Source organism: Acyrthosiphon pisum, chromosome A1, assembly GCF_005508785.2.
Source record: "Acyrthosiphon pisum isolate AL4f chromosome A1, pea_aphid_22Mar2018_4r6ur, whole genome shotgun sequence".
Taxonomy (NCBI): domain Eukaryota; kingdom Metazoa; phylum Arthropoda; class Insecta; order Hemiptera; family Aphididae; genus Acyrthosiphon; species Acyrthosiphon pisum.
In genome coordinates, this window is record NC_042494.1 from 140,983,433 (window position 1) to 141,005,539 (window position 22,107).

General features: G+C 28.8%; 2 protein-coding genes across 3 annotated transcripts in view; one reads left to right on the top strand and one right to left on the bottom strand.

Moving 5' to 3' along the window:
• Positions 1–14,966, top strand: part of LOC100570900 (transcription factor MafB-like) — a 50,130-nt gene extending 35,164 nt beyond the window's left edge. The window contains exons 2-7 of the mRNA XM_029488461.1: positions 3,416–3,528; positions 3,694–3,859; positions 6,233–6,463; positions 10,183–10,448; positions 13,495–13,579; positions 14,833–14,966. Coding sequence (XP_029344321.1) covers positions 6,252–6,463; positions 10,183–10,448; positions 13,495–13,579; positions 14,833–14,836 — 567 coding nt within the window. The 5' untranslated portion in view covers positions 3,416–3,528; positions 3,694–3,859; positions 6,233–6,251 and the 3' untranslated portion in view covers positions 14,837–14,966. The remainder of the gene's footprint in view (positions 1–3,415; positions 3,529–3,693; positions 3,860–6,232; positions 6,464–10,182; positions 10,449–13,494; positions 13,580–14,832) is intronic.
• Positions 14,589–20,497, bottom strand: LOC100159128 (alkylglycerol monooxygenase-like). Of its 2 annotated transcripts, none has more exons than XM_008188491.3 (9): positions 20,219–20,497; positions 19,875–20,002; positions 19,648–19,799; positions 19,477–19,580; positions 19,240–19,402; positions 19,009–19,160; positions 18,799–18,933; positions 18,621–18,740; positions 14,589–15,094 (listed from the first exon to the last, which is right to left on the bottom strand). In XM_008188491.3, the coding sequence occupies exons 1-9, from the start codon at positions 20,330–20,332 to the stop codon at positions 14,849–14,851; spliced, it is 1,314 nt and encodes a 437-aa protein (XP_008186713.1). In that variant the 5' UTR covers positions 20,333–20,497; the 3' UTR covers positions 14,589–14,848. The 2 variants fall into 2 exon arrangements, with proteins under 2 accessions (XP_008186713.1, XP_029344320.1); XM_029488460.1 differs by having other exon boundaries at positions 20,100–20,235.
• Positions 20,498–22,107: the final 1,610 nt, after the last annotated feature.

The window sequence follows — 22,107 nt, forward strand, 5'->3', positions numbered from 1 at the left end:
CTAGGCCAATTGTGGACATCAAAATTACAGGGTGTGCGAGTGCACACCCTGCCCCCCCCCCCCAAATGGCGCCACTGGTTAAGCCAACATAGTTATAATTTTAAAATTATGTAAAATGTATTTTTCCTTATGTATTGTGATTAGGTGGAGATTTCTCCAAAGTTTATTTTAGGATGATATTCTCTCAAATATATTTTTATACTAACAATAATAATTCCTTGGATAACTGATAATGGCATGATAGCAGCCTGCAACAAGCATTGTTGTAAATAAGCAAAACACAACATAATAATAATAATGTCTATTTTACTTTTACGTAATATCTAATCTGTCTTGATTATTAATAAAATTAATCAGAAAAAATGCAATTAAAATAAATAATACATTTTTTTCAATTTATAATTTATTTTTATTATATGAATATTAACCATAACTAGGTACTCATATACCAAAGGTACTAGATTCTTTTAATTAATATGTGCAATAATTTTTATTTACAATAAGATAAAAAAATTAAACGCTTATAAAGAAATCATTGTAATATTGTATTCATTTTTACTTTGCTTAAGTATACAGCACGATTAAAGATATGTCTTTAATCGTGGTATACAGTATACTTTATTTTATAAAAACTATAACATGTTTATTTAACATGGGTTTTCCAAGTGATTTAAGAGATAACTAATAAATGAAAGTATGAAATATTGGAATGAATGGAGTTTAGCTTGAAATCGATTTTTGTGAATTTTTTTCTTCAAAATGTGTGTTTTCCATGCTTAATGATGTTACTATAAAAAGTTGGTCAAATTTTCTGTATTTGTTATAAGATTAAAAAAACTTCAAAACCTTAAAATCTTATTATTAGGATACCAAAAATAATAATTTTGATTTTTTTTTTGTAAATGTGAGTTTTTTATCCTTATAATTTGGTGAAATCAGAAATTACCTATTGTACTTACTCTATATTATATTGTTAATAAAGAAATTTAATAAAAAAAAACTCTCGATGGATGAGAATTCGCAAACTCATACAACTTTGAAATTAATCCGATCGGCAAATTCTGTTTGAATTACTGATTGTTTTTAACTCATTGAAAAACAAAGGTTTCCAAAAAAAAATTTCAAAATCAAACCACATTTAAGAGTCATAAATTATGACCCAAAATAATAGGTTCCTTACATTTTAAGAAATAACTTTTTGGGGGGCGGAAAAATATGTTGCCCGGCCGGGGCGCAAAATGTTCAAATACGGTCCTGGCTGAATAATATTATAGATCGATGACATATTTTATTTTCAATGTTAATATATCGCTGAAATGGAGAACGTTTACAATAGTTGAGTACACAACAGTTACCTGTTTGTTTTTTTTTATATTTATTATAGACATATTATAATATACATTTTTCTATATTGAGGGGTCAGAGTGTCAGACATACTGGGGGTTCCTATAATTGATTTATAACGTCTGATTACCGCGTGTTGACTTTCGTGTGTCTTCGGTGTAAATGAACGTTTTACATATTATTATTATTTTAAACGTCCTTTAAAAGTTCAAACTGCCAAAACAATATAAACCCGCTGCGAGTGTTCGACTTATAAATAAATATTTATAATATTTCTCTGGTATTGTAATGATAAATTTATTAGTTTGCGTTAACACCTAGATATTATGACTATAACATAGGTCTATTATCTGCTTAGTAAGTTCACCATTTGTTACCTACTTATACACTTTTAATAATATTACAATATTATAATATTATGGCTTTGTAAAAGTCAGAAATAACTAATGAGACATAGTAATATTAATTATTTCATGATCAGACGATACAACAATGAAAGACATTATTACTTGTATAATATTATGTGATTAAAATCAAAACAAAAACGGTGACATATTAAAATAATTGTATTATAATAACCCACTCTTTCATTAATGATGCAAGCACACGAATTAATGTATTCTGTAATTATAATAGCTAAATGGTAGGTACTTACTGAAAGGTACAGAGATATTTTTATTGATTACTTTTATTTAATTACTTGAACCATTAACCATTAAACTACAACAACAAAATTGAATTATTTACATGTTAAATTGCTATTTTCGCTATTACTTCCATAATATATTAATATTATGTCCACAAAAAAAATTATTGTAAATAATTATTATTATATACCTATAAGTATGTAAATAATCATATTAATTATCGTCGAATACATTTATAATTGAGATAATTTTAAATACATTTAAAGTTAAATCAAATTAAAGTAATATTATAATAATATTATTATAACCTATTTGAATCATAATATTATTCTATTTATTGCGGTAAATAATTAAATTGTAATACACGCGTACGATGTGTACTCTGTAACTTATAACAAAATATTTTTAAAATAACTGAATGATTCGAATACGACGAAGTGATATGACTTCTATCGTATAAATTAATTGTAGGTACAATAACAAGCTCTCATCAATTTTTATATTAACACTTACACAAAAAGCTTCACCTATGGACAAATTTATAATGCGGATTAATAATGACTTAAAAACGAAAAATATAATACAAGATATAGAATAGCAACAGGCATGGCTAAAACTCACTCGTGAATTCGGGAGCGGGGAGGAGATAACAATATTTAAATTGTGAAAAAATGTAGAATAGCAAGTACCCATGTATTATTTAAAAGTTCAAAAAAAAATCAAAAATTATTTATATTCTATGAGTTACCATATAGGTAGTAACAATATACTTGTGATGAAAAATAAAAATGTCACCTTATTGTGTATATTAATAAGTGTAATATTCTTTCATTTTTTCTTATATATATTATATTATATAATATATGTATCTTTTCCATTCATTTTTCTACTTTTTGTTCCCTAACTTTTCAAACTAATATATGTACCACTTTGCATATCTCGGGACACAAGTTTTAGTGCGTTTCAAAAATACCCAATTTACGCAGTATTTGACTGTGACCTTTTTTTCGGGAACGCAATATCAATCAGGAGTCAGGACCTACTCCGGTGTCAATATTTAGTCCAGAATAAACAAACAAAATATAATATTAGGTAATATAAATTAATATATAACCTTGATTCAACATACCCATTTAATTTTTCGGTTGAAAAAATATTGACTGCTTATAATTCTTAGGATTAGTTTAAAGGATTTGTTCAGGGCGAAAAATAATGAAAATATACTATACTTGTCTACGTATGCAATATATTATAATAATTATAGGAAAATATGCAATGACATTGGTTATAAATAGTACTACTTATAATCAATGATATTATAATATTATCTATTGTGTTTTCAGTTTTACTATTTTAACATTTCACTGCACACTATTTTTAAGAAGCCACTTACGTGTTATTAACTGCGTTATTTCATATGACAGCAGGTTACAATGTGACTGTCGGTGGTTGTTATTAATCGAAACCTTAAGTAATGAGTACGAGTATTCGGGTACAGGAGAAGGCAGTTTCCACGGACCCAGAGCAATTGTGCGACGTGAGTGTCATAATATATTATTGTGAAACAATTTATTGTTCTAATGAAGTTTTCAATGAAACGCTATTATTTTTTTTTTTTTTGTAGCTTCCTATAAATGTATTAAATAGTATTATATCATTTTAGATTACTATTTTTTAATCGATTCTGTACTTTATTAGCTAGACCACGAAGACTACCGGGTGCATCACATCCTGGCAGCACTAGTCAACCGTAAAGTCATATCCATCAAAGCGGATATTTGTGAGGCCAAACTCAAATGGAGGATACAGCCAAAGTTATTGGTGCAAAGATTGGCAGAGAAAAACTCAAAAAACAAACGCAAACTAGGGTATGTGTTTATATACTCCGAGGGGAGAATGCAAGGGATGAGGGTTGTTAGCAGAGAAAATTGGAAAATGTATAAGTGCAAACGTTATCATTGATTTTTAAAAATTATTTGTTTCTTGAAAGTCTATTGTTACACATTTAGAATCATTCCAATTAATACCGTTTAGTCCAATGAAATCAATATACAATGATATACCTATTGGAGCAAATAATAATAATTCGGAGTTTTTTGTTGAACTTTTGCAGCCGTGAAATTTGACATCGTTTGTATTGTCTGTAAAAACATTATAATTTATAATACATTAGGTAATAATGTAATCATAATCAAAAACAAATTTTAAATTATTCATGATTTAGGTTATCGATCAAAGAAAATTATTACCAGTTCACCAGTCATTACCTAAATAAATATCGATTTACTGAAACGCAGACAATTACAGTCCACAACAAACCCCCGAATAACCTTAGTGCTGTGAAAGTTTGGAAAAAATGTTATAACTAATATTAACAATTTTTCGTTTTATTTGACCTATTTAATAAGTAACTGTGAAATTATTTGTTTCATTTTTTTTATTCCGTGTAAGAACAAATGCCACATTTATATTGCGCTATGTATGAGACGTAGGTTTCTAGCACCTATTAAAAAAATCATCCGTCAGAAAAAAAAACGTTTCACTTTGTTTTCCCACTCAAGAAAATCAATACATTTTTTTTTTTATTCTTATACTCGGTATTGAAACCTCTGATGTGTTAATTAAAAGTATTTATCTATCAGTTGAACTGTAAAATATAACGGCGTATCTCCCTTTCGGATATTTTACGCTGAACAAAAAAATCTACGTAATTTATTTTTTTAATTTATTTTGACTTACCAGATATTTTGTGATAAAAAAGCCGATTACAGAAATATATTTCTACTGGAAACAAATACAATTGTCGGGCAAGACATTTTTATTAGATAAAATATATAAAATATATAAATAACAATTTTAATTTTCACTAACAACGAATTATATTGCAATATAGGTCAATGTAATAATGTTTTAACGTTTTATGAAATAAATTTTATTTAATCTACGCATTTTTCAAAATAATAATTTAGTATTAAACCATATATTTTTTTTTTGAAATGTATATCAAATTCTCGTACAAATATATGTGTACAAAACTAAATGTTATATAAAAAGTAATAAATAATATGAATAATAAAAATATGTTTACTTTATCTCTTAGACAAAATCACTACGTTTATCAAATACAATAAGAATGGTTGAAGTTTTTAATGAATAAACATTAAGCTCCTAAAATATATTGTAACTAGTAGCTTTTTAATTAATATATGAATTTAATGTATGTATCTCTATATTTGAGCTTGTATGTTATAATTTATAAGTGTATGAAAAAAATAATATTTAAAGTTCTTCAAATCTTAATACTGTTATTTCTTTTTGTTAACATTTGAGGCATAGTGCCACTGACATAAACCGTTAAGAATCAATTGTGTGTTTCGGAACGCACTTTTAAAGAAACCCTAAGAGTTGTTCAACTTAACTATAATCACTCAGCTTTGGTACTTTTAGATTCTCTTTTAGATAAGATTTTTTTTGTATGTGTCTGAGTGCCTGTCGTCTTAGGACACTTTTCAGAGAAGAATAAACTATTAAAATAGTTCAATTTTCAATATTAAGGATGGTTTCTGGTATAAAATTGGAACTATTTTGTACTTAGAAGGGTCAAAAGTAAAATATAATCAGGAAAAACTAAAAAACCAAAGACGGAATTTGTTTATGTTTTTTTGTTGTAATTAAAAAATGAATTATCTCAAATAGGTACTTAAAATTTTTTAAAACGTATTTACATATTTCGGCTTCTATTTATAAACATCAGAAAATGTCAGTTCATTATTTTTTTTTTGATTTCCTGTAAATGTTAATAAATATTTTTACCTAAGTCAAAAGCTAGGCGATTTAATACAAAAATAGTTCTTCTTACAGAATTAAAAAATATTGAAGATACGTCATATTATAGTCACTGTTGTATAAGCATTTAAAAACTTTAACGAAATTTGTCATAATTACGAATATTAATTATCAATACATTTTTATTAAATTCAAATTTTGATCAAACCGCATATTATTTAAATGAAAAATTAAGATTTAATATTTTAGTTATTTTATTGTGATTCAAAAAAATATTAATCCAAAGGATTTCAAACTTTTTAAACTCATAAGCCATAGGGAATAGTAGTCATCCTTATCTATAGGACCTACCAATCTATAGGTAGGTACTTAATTATTAAAATAAAAAAACGAATGAAATTTAGATGGGTTTAAAGAAATTTTTTTGTTTAAAATTTCAAAAAAAATAAAAACAGACGCCGAAAGGGTCGCTGCATGCATTCATGTCAAAAACACCATCACCACAACCATCACCACCATCATCAGCATCGACATGATCTAGATCACCAATTGTTTCACCACCATCACCACCATTGTGATGGGATCGTCCGACAAGAAGAACCTGTCCAAGTTGAAGAATGGCCTCAGACTCAAAAACCTGCCGTACCCTATTTAGGGGGACACATCCTTACCGCCGCATTGCAAAGGTATGATCTTATAAACTATCGGCCATAGGAAACTAAATAAAATATCAATAGTGAATAAAAAATGATTTGTTTTAATTCCATTAATTAGGATTTACACTTTACAGAATGAAAAATTAAGAGAGTGATCATAGAACTAAATAATGTTAGTTATATAACTTTATTCATAGCCGTAATCTAAGTGGGCAACTGGGGAATAGCGTAGTTTTACCTTAAAAGTTTATAGTTTTCCACAGTTTTGCCCCCCCCCCCTCAAGAATTTACTACATGATTACGCCTATGATTTTATTATTACCTATTGTTATAATTCATATTCAAGGTATACAATACAATATCATATATATTAAATATATGATACCATGTTCAGTATCTGAGGGCATTGCTACCTAAACAGTATACCTACAGTATACGCCATACACCATATCTGGTGTAATATTCAAATTTAAAAATATGATAAATCATAGGACGTAAAGTCAACTTGGATACAAGCTAATACAATTCAAACTTGCTTAATAAACTAAAAGAATATTACTTTTATACAATTAAAAATTCCGTTGCTTATAAGATTAAAATAATTTAGTTTTCAAAAGAAACACCCAAAATAATGAGAAAAAGTTACGAAAGTTTAATAAGTTATATTATGTAGGGGTAATAGTTATATACAAAGTGATTATTTTAACAATCTGTAAACACTAAACACTCATTATCTCGAAAAAGACCAACTTTTTGAGTGAAATACATTTTTTTTATACATAATTTGAAGTCATAACGAAACAATATTTTTGAAAAAAAAATAACATGTTTTTTATTATTATAATTTCAACCAAAATATTTTTCTGAGAATACATTTTGATGAGAAAATTTAAATTTCAGACGAGTAAGGTTTAAGTATTTAAAGTTTAAATGAGCGAAGAGTTACACAATAAGTACACAATATCTACTGCTATGCTCATCTAAACTTTAAATACTTATAAGTCATAAGTACACTTATTAGTGTTATTACTAAGCAACACTTCGTTCGAAAATCGATTTGTACATATACATAAAAAAATATCAGAAAAATATTCGGTTTATAAATATTGAATTAAAAATGTATGATATCGATCAAATGAGTTAAAACTTACGAATTTATAACAAACAATGAATAGTGAAAAGTTTAGCTTATTTTTATCCAAAATGTTATTTTATAATGACTTAAATATGTAAAAAAATTGTAATATTAACAACTTACACATTTTTTGAGTTAACGAGTGATTTTTCTATATTATTGAAAAAATCATTTAGCGATTCAATAGTCGATCAATAGGCTTTATATACTTTAGCTTGGGGCCTGGTGTGGCTCGGTGGTTGGCCTCAGTCATTAACATGTTCTGAAGTCAAGCATCAGCCGACGTAACTAGTTCCCGGATGGGAAACCACCCGGGTTTTTAGTGACGAATCCTTACCCACGTACATAATATGTTCCTCGACCAATCATAATCCCCCACAAAATGCTAGTATAGTAGTATCCATAGTTGTCGATGCTTAAGATCAATAAAAAAAAAAATAAATATTTAGGAGTGTGGGAGTCTACTGAGTTTACTGAGTTCACTTATAAATCTAAAAAGAGTCTAAGAACCCAAAAGACAAATTTCTAATATTGCTCTTATGAGCCCAAAGTTATCCCGAATAGGTCTCGTCACAGTTACACTCTTAGTTGTCACATAGACCAACGCGCCCGCACTTGTCCTTTTTAGGGTTCCGTACCGTAAAACGGGACCCTATTACTAAGGCTCCGCTATCCGTCCGTCCGTCTGTCACCAGGCTGTATCTCATGAACCATGAAAGTTAGAAAGTTGAAATTTTCACAGATTATGTATTTCTGTTGCCGCTATAACAACAAATACTAAAAATCTTAGAATATACAATATAAGCAGTGTTGCCGACATGTTTATAGCTGATGATGGTTCGGAACCCTTCATGTGCGAGTCCCACTCGCACTTGGCCGGTTTATTAAATTTATTTTTGTTTTTATTAGTATATCTAATTACTACTTATCGATTGTATTTTTTTTCGGGCTATCGTACATAATACTATGATGTGGGTTTATCACACCTTACTTTCAATATTATTATCTATGCCTGTCTATATACGTCAATATTCCCAATACTACCTATAAGAAATTTAGTACGCATATTATCACCGCGATGTGTATTTCAACTTTTTCATTTATCCGTGGTAAATTATATTTGCTTTGGATTTCGCCATTGTTATCATCTTGCTATTTCAGTTTTTGCTCTTTTTACTTCACGATTATTACATCCGCTATTTCGGACGCATTCGCCCTTTGCAGGTAGATCCATTTCAACGCAATGAACCTTCCCCACTTTCAAAGTTTAAGCTCCAGACACAGCTGAACGTTATTGTGCATCCAACGTTCACCAGCATCGGAACGTTCACCCGCCAGTAATAAGTCCCATCGTTTCTACACTACAAATACTATTATCGTAGTAGGTAGGTACTTCAAAAACAAAATCAGGATTGGATTTTTGCATTTGAGACATATACCAGTACCTATAGCTAATGGAAATAAAACCGTTGAACTCGGTCCAGAAATCAGGTGGTTGTCTCCGTCTTGCGTTCCAGTACACCCCCGTTTGCAACGGATATATCTCCGGGACCTCGAAGAGACTACAAGATAGAAACTAGCTGACTTAGAGAGCCGGTATTTCACACCCCGAGTGGGTAGGGGTAGATTAACATGACTCCGTGAATTATGTCCAATCTTTGACGGAGACTTGTGAAAGGTAGTAAGGTAGAGCCAGCGGTCACCCACCCGTGTAACCCATCACCGCTGTCACAGTCAAGCGACCTTATATGCTTGTAAGTTCGGATTCATACGGACTGTTTTCGGTGGGTATGGTCACGCTGTCGGCGTTCAGTAGTTGGACAGACCGTCCCTCGGGACATTAATTCAGTACGTGGGTCGGTACCGTCGGTGCTGGTTATCCATCATAATGACCCGTGGTCGGCGCTACCACCTCGAGCTAATACGACTAGGTGGCGGCTCGACCTTAGGTAATAGAAATTAAAAGGTAGGTGGTTGTAAATATAGGTATTAAATTGTAATCCAAATTTACACGTGTTAAAACAATCACTTAGTGTGCATAATATGCATGCATTTACTTTCTGTACTTATGTAACAGGTACTTAATATAAATTAATTTTCTACTTTTTCTCATTTTATTATATTAACAGTTACAATTAATACCAACATTATGAGCTATATAATATAGGTAGGTGCTCGACTGTATATCACGTTAAAAAAATCATCTTGACATCTGCCCTAATTTGGAGAATATTATGTACTTAATATATTATAACACATATAATATTGTAGCTATTAACATTTTTATAAGCTTCCAAATGTATTAAATAATCAACATTTATAAATGAAAATGTCATACATCGCTAAATAATATTAATTGAATGGTAAAATTATAAAAAAAAAAAAAATGTAAAACCTTACCAACAGTTATAAATGTTAATTACATATAGTTGATTAATTTATATTATTTTTAATTTTGCAATTGACAATCTATTAATAACTGATTAAAGGCTGATCCAAAAGTAATCAATCCGTTAGAATTAAATATGTTTTAATGATGTTCTCTATTATAATATGTTTTAAAGAATAATTTAATACGTAAGAATAAAATAAATATTTATACATTAATATATAGATCTACTGCTGGCATGTCAGAAGAAAATCGGCATTATATAGAGGCTCAAAACCCAAAGACTCGGTTGAAAAAAAAAAACCGAAGGACAAGATTTGGAGAAGATAAACATAATGTAATGAGACCTCATCCCGTACCCACTATACATCCAGACGACTTACCTCAAAGAGCGAGATGGACAATTATCATCACCGCCGGACTGTTGCTCATCACTTGTATGCTGTTGGTGGGCGTAACATTAAGGATGGCACCCGTAATTGACGAACTCGGTAGGTAATTTTTCATAAAATAAAACTTTAAAAAAAAAAATACATCCAAAATAATAAGTAATAACTATACAATTTACTGAATTAATAATTACACAAGTTGTATGTTAATATGCGGTAATATGCAATTAGTAAATTCAAGCGAGTTATAATATAGTGTATATTGGTCTAAAATATCAAAAAGGTCGTAACTCCATTTTTTACAATTATTTTTGATTAAAATGAACGCAAAAATATCGCATTGTCGTATGATAGAGTTATAATTCCAATTTTATAATTTTATCCTCCATGAAATTGATAATCAGAAATTGTCGTAGGTATCTCCGATGCGTGATTTTAAGACCTAGTAAAAGTGGTATCGCCATATTATTATTGTAATAAATGATGGAGATACGACGGTTACATCGACAATATTATTATTTATTAGCCACTAACCATATTTACAACACTGCATCACTACGACAATCAAACATCCAATCTGAACGATATACTATAAAATATTACTAACTAACATAATATTATAGCTTATATAGTTCTAGGATTTCTCATCTACGAAGGGGGTGGGTGATGTAGCGGGAACCGGGGAACATTTAAAATTTTAACACTCACACTCAGGGGCGGGGCACAAGTATGCATTTTCCCAATCCTAGATTTTAAAGTAGTCTTGGACCGGATTCCGGGTCCAAATGAGTCAACATTAACTGGCTCTAGAGCCAATACGGTCCGTGATAAAATATACAAATCATTATGAATCGAAAATGATTGATAAGTAATCCACAATAAGATGAGTACAATATTGTACAAAGTACTTACATAGTTACATCGAGATAGAGTATATACTGCAGTATATTATTACTTAGAATCGCGATTTAAGATATACAGCCTGCTGAACACCGTATAGAAATTGGTCTCCAGATTGATGTGCACAGTTTATCGCCAAAAATCAGCTATTCAGCATGTTAGGATAATAAGCATAATAAGTAGAATCACATCTATAGCCACGCTTATTATAGGGTATATAATTATTAATTATATAATATAACTTAATGGTAATTGCAGGGGGACCTATAACGAGCGAAACGATTGGCTTTTTTTTTAAATTTGTGCTTAAAAGTTTTATATACCTAAGTACTTATTGGGCCAGTCATTGTTATGGCCTATATTGGAAATGATCTCCCCCCCCCACACACACACACACACACACACACATACACTTGCACCCGACAGTCACCGGCGAAACCTGGTGCACCGATATCCCTTTTACACTTTAACTGTTAATTATTATATACAATATATTATATTATAGTGCGCACGGTTATGATATTATACTATTATGGGCTGGCCGATGTGACGATGATGACATTATAACGGTGCAGGGCACACACGTTAGTATACGTGCGCACGTGTTTGCCGAAACGTCCGTCAGTACGCACTCTTTGTCTGACAAAATCATAGAGTCGAATAGGTTAAATTATTTTACAGTCGTCGGGTTCGCATAAACGTACATACACTTAGACGTATATTATACGTCTTATATTATATATTATTGACTCGCTTTTACCGTCACACTTCGTGCACCTTTATATATACTTGCTCGCCCTGGCAGCTATTTATAATAATAATAAACTCTGCAACAGCTGTTTCTCGTGAACTTTTTCGCGCTCTTCCATCTTGTAATAACATGTGTATTTAATATATACGGTATAGTGATTTTGTATTCTCTCTATATTACCTACTCTCGTAACAATCTTGCAGACCGAACGCCGTGAGCTACATCACGACGCGTTTGTTATATATAACATTATTATTAAGTATGTTATCTGAATCATCTTTTTAGCGTTAATATAATAATAATATAACATTATGTCATATCTCTAATACCTATGTATAATAAATTAAGGAAACGAGTATAATGTAGTTAATTCTCGAAAAGTGATGTTTTTCGTCCGTCTTCCACCCGTAATTAAGTATCATGATAATCATAACAATACACTACGATACTTGTGTGGTGCCACCGGTATCTGCTGCTGCTGCTGCTGCTGCTGCTGCAGTGCTCAGATAAGACCATTGTGCAGGTGTAATGATTTAAAGCAGACAGACGAGAGAGAAGCGATGCAAGTACCTATACACAACTAAATTAATAAACGCGTTCGTGTGTAACAACAAAAAATGACGATTATACAGGCGTATTTCGATTGATGATGAAGTCGGAATATGCGCAATTGTGATGTGTCTTTTGTACAGCAAAACACGTCTTAATAAATTATAACACCAATGCTGTTTGATGATAATCATGATGATATTAATCGATTCAAAAACTAAAGTAACGATATACTAATAATAAACATAATACATTATGCATTACAATATGTAATCTAATATTATGTATTGTATTTATGATGACTGCTGCAGTGGGCAAGGTTACAAAAACACGCTGTTGGCAAATGCAGAGGCGCAAGTATACCATGCGAATAATAAAATATTATGTATAGGTAGGTAGGTATATTATATAACTAACATCAGAGTCGTTCGTTGCAGAGAGACAATGTTGGGAAAAGGTCTTTTTTAGTTCCCCCTCACCTGAAAATGTTGCAATATGAGCAGCCATTGTCGAGTCCCCCAGATGGCAGATACACCCTCTCATACATTAGAGTGATTTTTTTTAACAGCAAACACTATACGAGTCATTATTTCGTATGTCTTTCAATTTACGTGGTGATATTTTGTTTAACAATCACTTATTTTTTGTATACACTCTAAAATTAACCTAATGCCCGATTTAATATTATATTATTTTTAATAATAGTATCACTCTACACCTAACTAACTATCACGTAGGTAATATTAATATAGGATAAATTTTTCAAATTTAGAATTAGCGTATCGAAATACTATTGCTATTTCAAGACAAATTGTTTGAATAAGAAAAAAATATATATATTTAATTATTTGAACAGTATATACCTATAACATCAAAATAATAATACTTAGTCATATAAGTATATTACACACGCCTGATTTTAAGCTAATACATGTACTGTGATTTCAGTTCGAAATAAAAACGAAGAGTTAATGAATTCACTAGACCGGGAAGAATTTGGACCAATGGACAATAACACTGAATACATGTATAGGTAACAGCTTCAATAGTTACATAAACCAATATTTTAACTAAGAACGTTATAAAACAATAAATATATTTAACAACATTTTATTAAGTACCTATACTAATTACTGTGGTATAATGTAACCCTAATAATATTATGTTAAGACGTAAATTTTTTACGATTGTAAATATTGTTGCGTAAAAGAAATCATCGTCCAAAAGTTAATTTCTAAATAAGAATAAATGTCAATCACTGATTTCTGCATTTTTGTACTCTGAATGTTTAACATAATATTATGACGTCTAGAGGATATAATCCGTAAATGATTATGAATGTTTTTTTAACTATTATGATAATATTTGTATAATGATAACTTATGAATTATGATTATGTTTTTATTGTAGGTGAACCAAAAAAACTATAATTATATATTATATAATATATAATATATATATATTTAAATGTTAAACTGAAGTTGAAACCTAAATGTATTTTTAAGTTTTTAATTTTTAACTTAAGACGTTTGTTGAATTCAATGCTATATAGTCATACTCTACATTATTTATGAAATATGGTTTTTTTTACTTACGTCGCGCATTGTCAAATAATTCATAATTTTTCTACAAGTAAAATTTACCTTTTGTTCGTATATTCAGTGGCATAGTTACGGGGGGGTGTGTAAGGGGTTTCCCAAACAAAAATCTTTTTTATATTGGTATTTTGTTTTGGGAAAATTGTTGTGATAAGAGACTTTTGGCAAACTGCTGACAGTACGAATAATAAATTATATAGCACGACAAGTCGACAAAATTATCGTTGATATCAATTTTATCATAGTTAGGCCTTGATAACTATTACTGAAATAATAATCAATTATAAAATCGACAAAAACAGCGATAACGACGTCGAGTGGATTTTATTTTATGAATTATTATAACAGTCTGATATAAAACTATTGCAACTAATTATAACTAATACCAATTTGAAACAAAATAAAAATGATTTTTAGTTTAACTAATAACTTGTAATTTGTATCATAAATATATTTTAACCCCCCCCCCCCCCCACAAGAAAAAAATCGTATCTACGCAACTGCGTATATTATTAATCTCAAATCGTAAAATAGATGACTCTCTATAGCTATAATAAAACGTTCTCCAAATCATATATATTATTCTATTGACGTGCGCATTATTTTTGACTGGCGACTAGTCAGTGACTTAGTAGTGAAGATTTTTTTTTTAACACGCCACAAATATAGGTACAATGCATTTTTTTAGGTGAAGTTAGTAGAAGTTAACGCATTAAACATAATACGGCCCAAACAACAACCGAAGTGCCCATTAACGATTGATATACGACGACAGTTAATGCACTCAAAAATGGTTGTGGTTCCAAATATATTAGATGAACGAATATGGTTAAGCATCTTGAGCATTCAAAACATGTTGACCACGAGGACTTCTCGAACATCAAGCCTATGCTCGTCAATGACCAGACAACATAAAACATAGAAATTGCCAGGCACGTAATATTAATTTCCTAGAACAAATATTAACAAACGTTAAATCGTTATTCGTTAATTAATTATTAACTTATTAACACTATATTTTACATTCCTATATGATGACCAGGGCTGTGTGTTTAATGATTTTTCATATCGATAGTGAGATACAAATCAGGTCCAAGACATAAGACATTATACCACTTTATAAATACAATATTATTGTATAATATGTAAATGTTTCAACATTTTTATTCACAATACATAATTTTTTTATGTACAATTTTAATATTTATCGTATACCTACTATGTACCTATTACCTTTCCATACTATACTGTTCAAGCATTATAATTGTTAATTTTTATTAGATATTATTATTTTATTTAAACACACAATCTATAATACCCAGCAGGTACAAAAGTAATGAGTAAAAGTAAAAAGTCAAATCTGAGACGCCCAGTGAAATTGTGTATAAACAGCTTGAAGAAAGAAACCACCCGTCGCAATATTATATTGCAATTCTTAGGGCATAATAATTATAATGTGTACTGACCTATGTTATTGAGTGCATTAAATTCAAAGCCCTGCCAATGAAATATGACATTTCATAATAACACACATTGATGAACAAACCATAAAACTTTTCTAAATGTATATAGACGCAAGGCGCACTATATCATTTGAATTTATTGTTATTATTTTTTTTTCTAAATATTAATCTTATTGATATGTCCACTTTAATACTTGCAGGTAGGTAGCCATACCTATATCACTCTAATAATAATTGAAGAACTAAAATGTGAATAATAAGAGCATGTTCGCCTATGCATAAATATATTATGTAATATATACTTATACGAGTACATAGGTATTATTAGTACGTAGTACTAAAGATTTTAAAATTTTAAACCTCTTACTAACGGTGGTTATTTAATATACATATATATTATTGTTATGCCAACATTAAACATTTTTTCCGACATTTCTGACCTATAATTATTATTATTATAGTAATTTCCGAATGTTATTAAATTATATTTTTTACAGACTTTTTTTTTAATTCAAATAAATATTTCAAAAATAGTCTGATGCACCGAATTATTGACTCAAGTTTTGGTTTTTGTATTATTCAAAAATAATGCATTACATTTTTTTATGATGATAATTCCGATTTTTTTTTTCGAAGTAATTTTTTTGGTATTTTATATATAATTACGTTTTTATATAAGTATTTGAAAAATTAAATTCAACAAAAAATATTTTAACAACTGCTACATAATATATAGTTTTAATTCACGTACAAATAATACAATTAATTATCTTATACGGTTTCAATGGTTTACATTATATTGTGATCAGAATTAACAAATCAACAATACAAAACAATAGAATTGTTGTCACTTCAGACGAATGTTATTAGTTTTAGTCTTCTCATACGCAATCCTGTGGTCCCAAGCTTATAAAAATATGAAGTACGTTACAAAGTGTTAGTAAAACATTATTTAATATTGGACATTTCTCTTATTGGATATTGAACATATGATTTTATATAAGATAAACGTATAAACACTCATGACATACCTACATACGAAGAACTCTATGAACAGAAAAAATTATTATTTTTGTTATAATTGTTGTTTGATATACCTGTTGTTTGATATATTATATACCTTAATTGTATAATATTAATTATATAGTTATATTTTCAGCTCAATGTTTCAAAAATATGATACCTAACTAAATTTACAGCTACGTCCTTCATATTTCTTTAAATAAGTTATTATATGTTTAATGTCATTACATATTTACATGAGACATATATTTTTGTTATTTTAAGTTATGTGATAATAATTTTATGAAGTAAAACCATATTTTTCTTCATAAATCAAACATACTGTACATTATAAGTTTCACTTACAGTAAAAATATAAATAAAACTCGAATAAAATTCATTCCTCGTTAGAATTAGTTAGGATACATTCATCTTAAAAATATTGTTGAAAGGTTTAAACTTTCAATAATTAATGTTTTATAATAATCATTGTATTATATTATACTATTAGGTAAATCACAAGTTAATAAAATTAAACATGTTGTTAAGAATTTAAATAGATTTTAAATTAAGAAAATACTCAAATATAAGTGTTTGAGTACCTACCTAAGTTTTTATTTATATTTGGACATTATAAAGCAGACTGTTGTAGACTAAAAAAGATACCTATTCATTTATGATTTATGTTATGTATACAATCATCAAATAAACCATAAAATGAAATATTCCAGTGATTTCTACTCGATTGTTTTTATGAAACCAAAAGTCAAAACGAAAACTTAATTTAATCAAATTTCCCGTGTACGAACGTGATTGTAATCAGTAGAGCGATTTTTCTCAGTACAGCGAAACTTCTATAAAACGAAGTCTTAAGAGGCATTAAAAAAAATTCATACCATAGAGAATTTCGTTAAATAGAATTGAATACATGTTGTTCTAATTTGGTTTGATTCTCAAAAACATTTCGTTAAACTGAACATTTTGTTAAATAGAAGTTCGTTATAGTTTCATTGTATATACTCAATTAAAAATTATATTTTGAGTTTAAGCATAATATAATATAATATTAAAATAAATAAAATATTATAATAATAAAGCTAGAGGTCTTGTAGGTTGGGTTGGTCGAAATAAAAAATGTATTACTCAGAACACTCAGATGAAATTTAAAATAATGTATTATATATTACATGCAAGTTCAGTTTGTTTTTTGAACACTACGCTATATTATATTATTTTACTTAAATAGTTTCAAAATCATAGTAGAATATAGATACTCTAAAGAAATTATATAGAATAAAAACGTGTCTGATTATTTATATATATATTTCTTTTTTTATTTAATGATTTTTTTAAAAATTTAAATAGGTTGATACGGATTTAAGCTTAACATCGTAATAGTAATTACCAAAACCATAGGAATTACTGTTCAACCTATTTTTCAAAATTAAATGTATGGGTAAAGTGAAATTTAAATGTACCTACTTTATTTAAAAGTAAAAAATTATGTTACCTAATTAAAATAACATATTGTTTTTATTAAATTGTTACCCAAACATATTTAGTTGTTTTTTCATTAGATTAATAATTTAATCTTCACGGGTTTTTATCGGCATATGCAGTATAATATTTAGTTATTATAAAATAAAATTTAGTACTTATTATATTGTAAGTTTTAAAATATTAATTCAATAATATTATATACTATGTGATTTTTTTATTGTGATGTGTTGTTATAATTGATATCCTTAAACCATATTACAATCATAATATACTATTGTGTGTGTTGTTGATGTAAAATTTATTTTAAATGGTTAGCATTATGATTATTATTGTAATAAAATTGTTTGTTGAGTGAATTATCAATATTTGAATTTGTTATTTATTATTAAACCTAAATTATTGTTAAATTATACCTGTACAAAATACTATTAATAAAAACATTTTAAGAACGATTGTACAAATATATCTACAGTATTGGAAGTATTAATAATAATTATTACAGTACACTTACAGAACGAGGAATTGTTGTTAAAGTGAAGTAGCCATTAACGACTGCAATGAAATGAACTAGTAAATATGACTTCAGTGCGTAAGATATCTTCACATCGTATTTTTTTCTGCGTCCTGCAACCTAAATCAGATGATTAAAGTTTAAAAATAGAACTAGACTTGAGATGATTATTCATTACACTGGCACGTCTTCCATCGTGACCTGTCCACGACAGACCTGGTATCCAGCTTGGTCCCTTGATGACTGATCTTAATTTGTTCTTCCAACCTTTCATACTATTCCATTTATAATATAAATTTAAATTGTAGAAAAACTATATTGTGTACAAACAAAAAAATGCATGTTTAATACGAGCACACGGACCTACTGTCAACAGGATAATAATTACTTGCAAGGATAGGGGATTGAATGCATTTTTCTGGTATACTAAGCCATACGTGATGGGCTTGTCCGGATAGAAGTCTTGGAACGTTCCAAATATCCTGTCCCATATAATTAAAACGCCTCCGTAGTTCTTATCTAAACAGTATAGATTGCTCCCTAAAAAAAATATTATACCTTTAAATAATATATATTTGCCAAAAATCATTTCACCAGATTTAAAATATTATGCCTGTACCGTGATGCACCCTGTGATATGCTGGGGTGTTTAAGATATAGTCCAACGGTCCAATAGTTGTTATTGTTTCGGTGTGGATCCAAATTTGGTATAAGAGACTCAACTGTTGATGCACCAACAACAAGACCGGTGGAACGAATAAAGCCAAAGGAGCGTAGCACACCTAACAACATTTTAACGTGGTATAAATATTAAAATAACCTATTTTGTATTTTATTTTAAATATTTTTTACTTACGATTCCCACTAAACTTTGAAATACCGATTGTCTTATCCCGACAGTAACATTAAATTCCTCAGAACTGTGGTGAACCTGATGTTGAGCCCAAAAAATATGAATTTCTAAAACACGTCATAAACTAATTAATACTGTATGTTTTTTTTTTTTATAGAAATTTAAATTGTTTACCATGACTGGCTCTATGCATCCAATAATAACAGAAATCAACTGCAATCGCTGAAAAATACCAGAAAGCTACAGAATTCCAAGGTAGTTCACAAATTTTATAATTGTTATAAATCCAAAAGTACAAACAATGTTCTGATCCTCTATAAAACAATCTTAAAAAAAAACCATTACATAACACAATATCACTTAATATAATATTGTCTTTTATACATGTTTTTAATACGTACTTGGCACATTCTTGCAAAATGGCATGACTCATTGAGGTGATGCTGTCGTTAAGTCTAAGTATTTCTTTTCTTTGCCATAGCCGCAATCCATTTTCTAACACCAATAAAGTCAAGAAGTATGGCCAAGCCTGAATAAATCATGGGTATTAACTATTAATGATTATTTTCATTAAATGATATTATACTATAAAACAATATTAAAATATTCGTGAATACATAATTTACATGTATTTTTGTTGGTAACCGCGAATACCACCATGCCTTTCCAGTTGATTTAGGGTGCAATTTAATCTTCTAACACTAATATCGTATTGCGTTTCGTGACTCTTATAGATCCAATTTACCTGTGCGTATATATGTGGTAAGTGTTTGATGTCCTTGTACATATGTCGATGAGGATTACCCAAGTAGAACATGTCCCATAGTAAAACTGTTGTATTGGCGATTTCAAAATTCATCGTTTTCCTATACTATATACTTTGACACAACAATAATAATAAATAATAACAATAATATTATGTTAACCAGGTATAAAAAAATATGATCAGGGTTGGTGATCACACTCGGTCTTCGGTACAAAAATGTTGACAACAGAAGAGAGAACGGCAGTGACAAATATCGAAGCTATCGACATCAGTCATAAGCAAATTTCTAAAGATGGACGTTGAACATTTACCGCTGAAATGTCTAATAAATGACAGGAATCCGTATTATTAGAGCTACAGAACAAATTGAAACTGATATAATGAGAATCATAGCTTAAATGAAATTTAATATTTAGTGGCAGTTTTTTTTTTAAATATATATATGGCTTCTTAAACATTTTCCTACATTCTTTTTATAACTATGCAGTTATGTAACAATTGATAGTCTTGTAACTACGCACCACGCTGTTAGGTAGAAGTATTACCTACAGGCTACAGTTGTAACTAACTGTTTTATCTGACCACGTATATTGCGATGAAAGATGTTGGACATTTTAATAATATAAAGTTAACATTAAAGTTTACATTTATGCAGTTATACGAACTATAGGTATATAATTTTAAAATGTATTTATCAATATATTGAAGTCCAAAGATATTACTTTGCAGTGTTAAGTAAATTCCATTTGAAAATTCAGATCCAATATAGTCTATAAGTGTAGATTAAATAAAAATATAGTAGAATTTAAGATATTTTTCTTACATAAAATGACCAATTTCAGTTAAAAAAATAATAAAAATCCAAAACTATGAAAATATCATCAACTGTAGGTAATTCGATATGTACGAAATTCATTAAAAATTTTCAATTTTCCTTTTGTCGATTAGCTCATACTCTTATTGTGCCGACTGCATACAGATTGTGTATATTATTAATAAAGATAAAAAAAACCGTACCTATGTAATTATAATTTTGGAACTAAGAAAATTGAATTGTTTTAGAAATAATTTAAATCTTAAAAATATGATAAAAATAATAGGTACTTATAGATATCTAATAACAAGGCGTTCAAACAATTTAAAAACGTTTTAATTACTGTTTGCATATTTGTATACCTAAACTTAGCAATAACAGATAATACTGCTGCACACTTATTAGGTAAAATATATTTTATTACCTCTTTAATTATATCATAATATTATCGTTTATCAGTCCTAATTAGTCTCATGACCGTTTCCAAACTTTTTGAGCACCTGTATAGGAAATATAAGCCATAACATATTATGTTTTGTGGCAAATATTAATATTTTTAATCGAGTAAATTATAGATCATTATTTTTAACATTAAAATAATCATATACCTATACACAGTAATAATTGATTACCTACATTATTATAGGTATCAAGCATCTATGCACAAGTCAATCTTATGGAATTAAATTATATGCAACATTGAAGATTTAAGAAAGGTATATCACAGAACATAAAACGTGATTATAGAGATGGGTAGACTACCAAAGTGTCTGAAGTAAAAAATTCCTTTGAAAATAAGTCCAAAGCATAACAATTTAACAGTAAAAGTCGAAAGCATAAAAAGTCAACGGGAAAAATGTCCGAAGCATAAAAACTTCGATTCATATAATTAGGTAAGAGTAATCTTATACATTGTAATGTATAAGGTAATGCAATGGGACGAAAAATGTACGTTCCAGTTAGTATATAAATATTGTAATTAAATGATTTACATGACGATTAACAACTAATATTTTAGGTATCTACCAACAGTGGCGTCCGCAGGGGGGGGGAC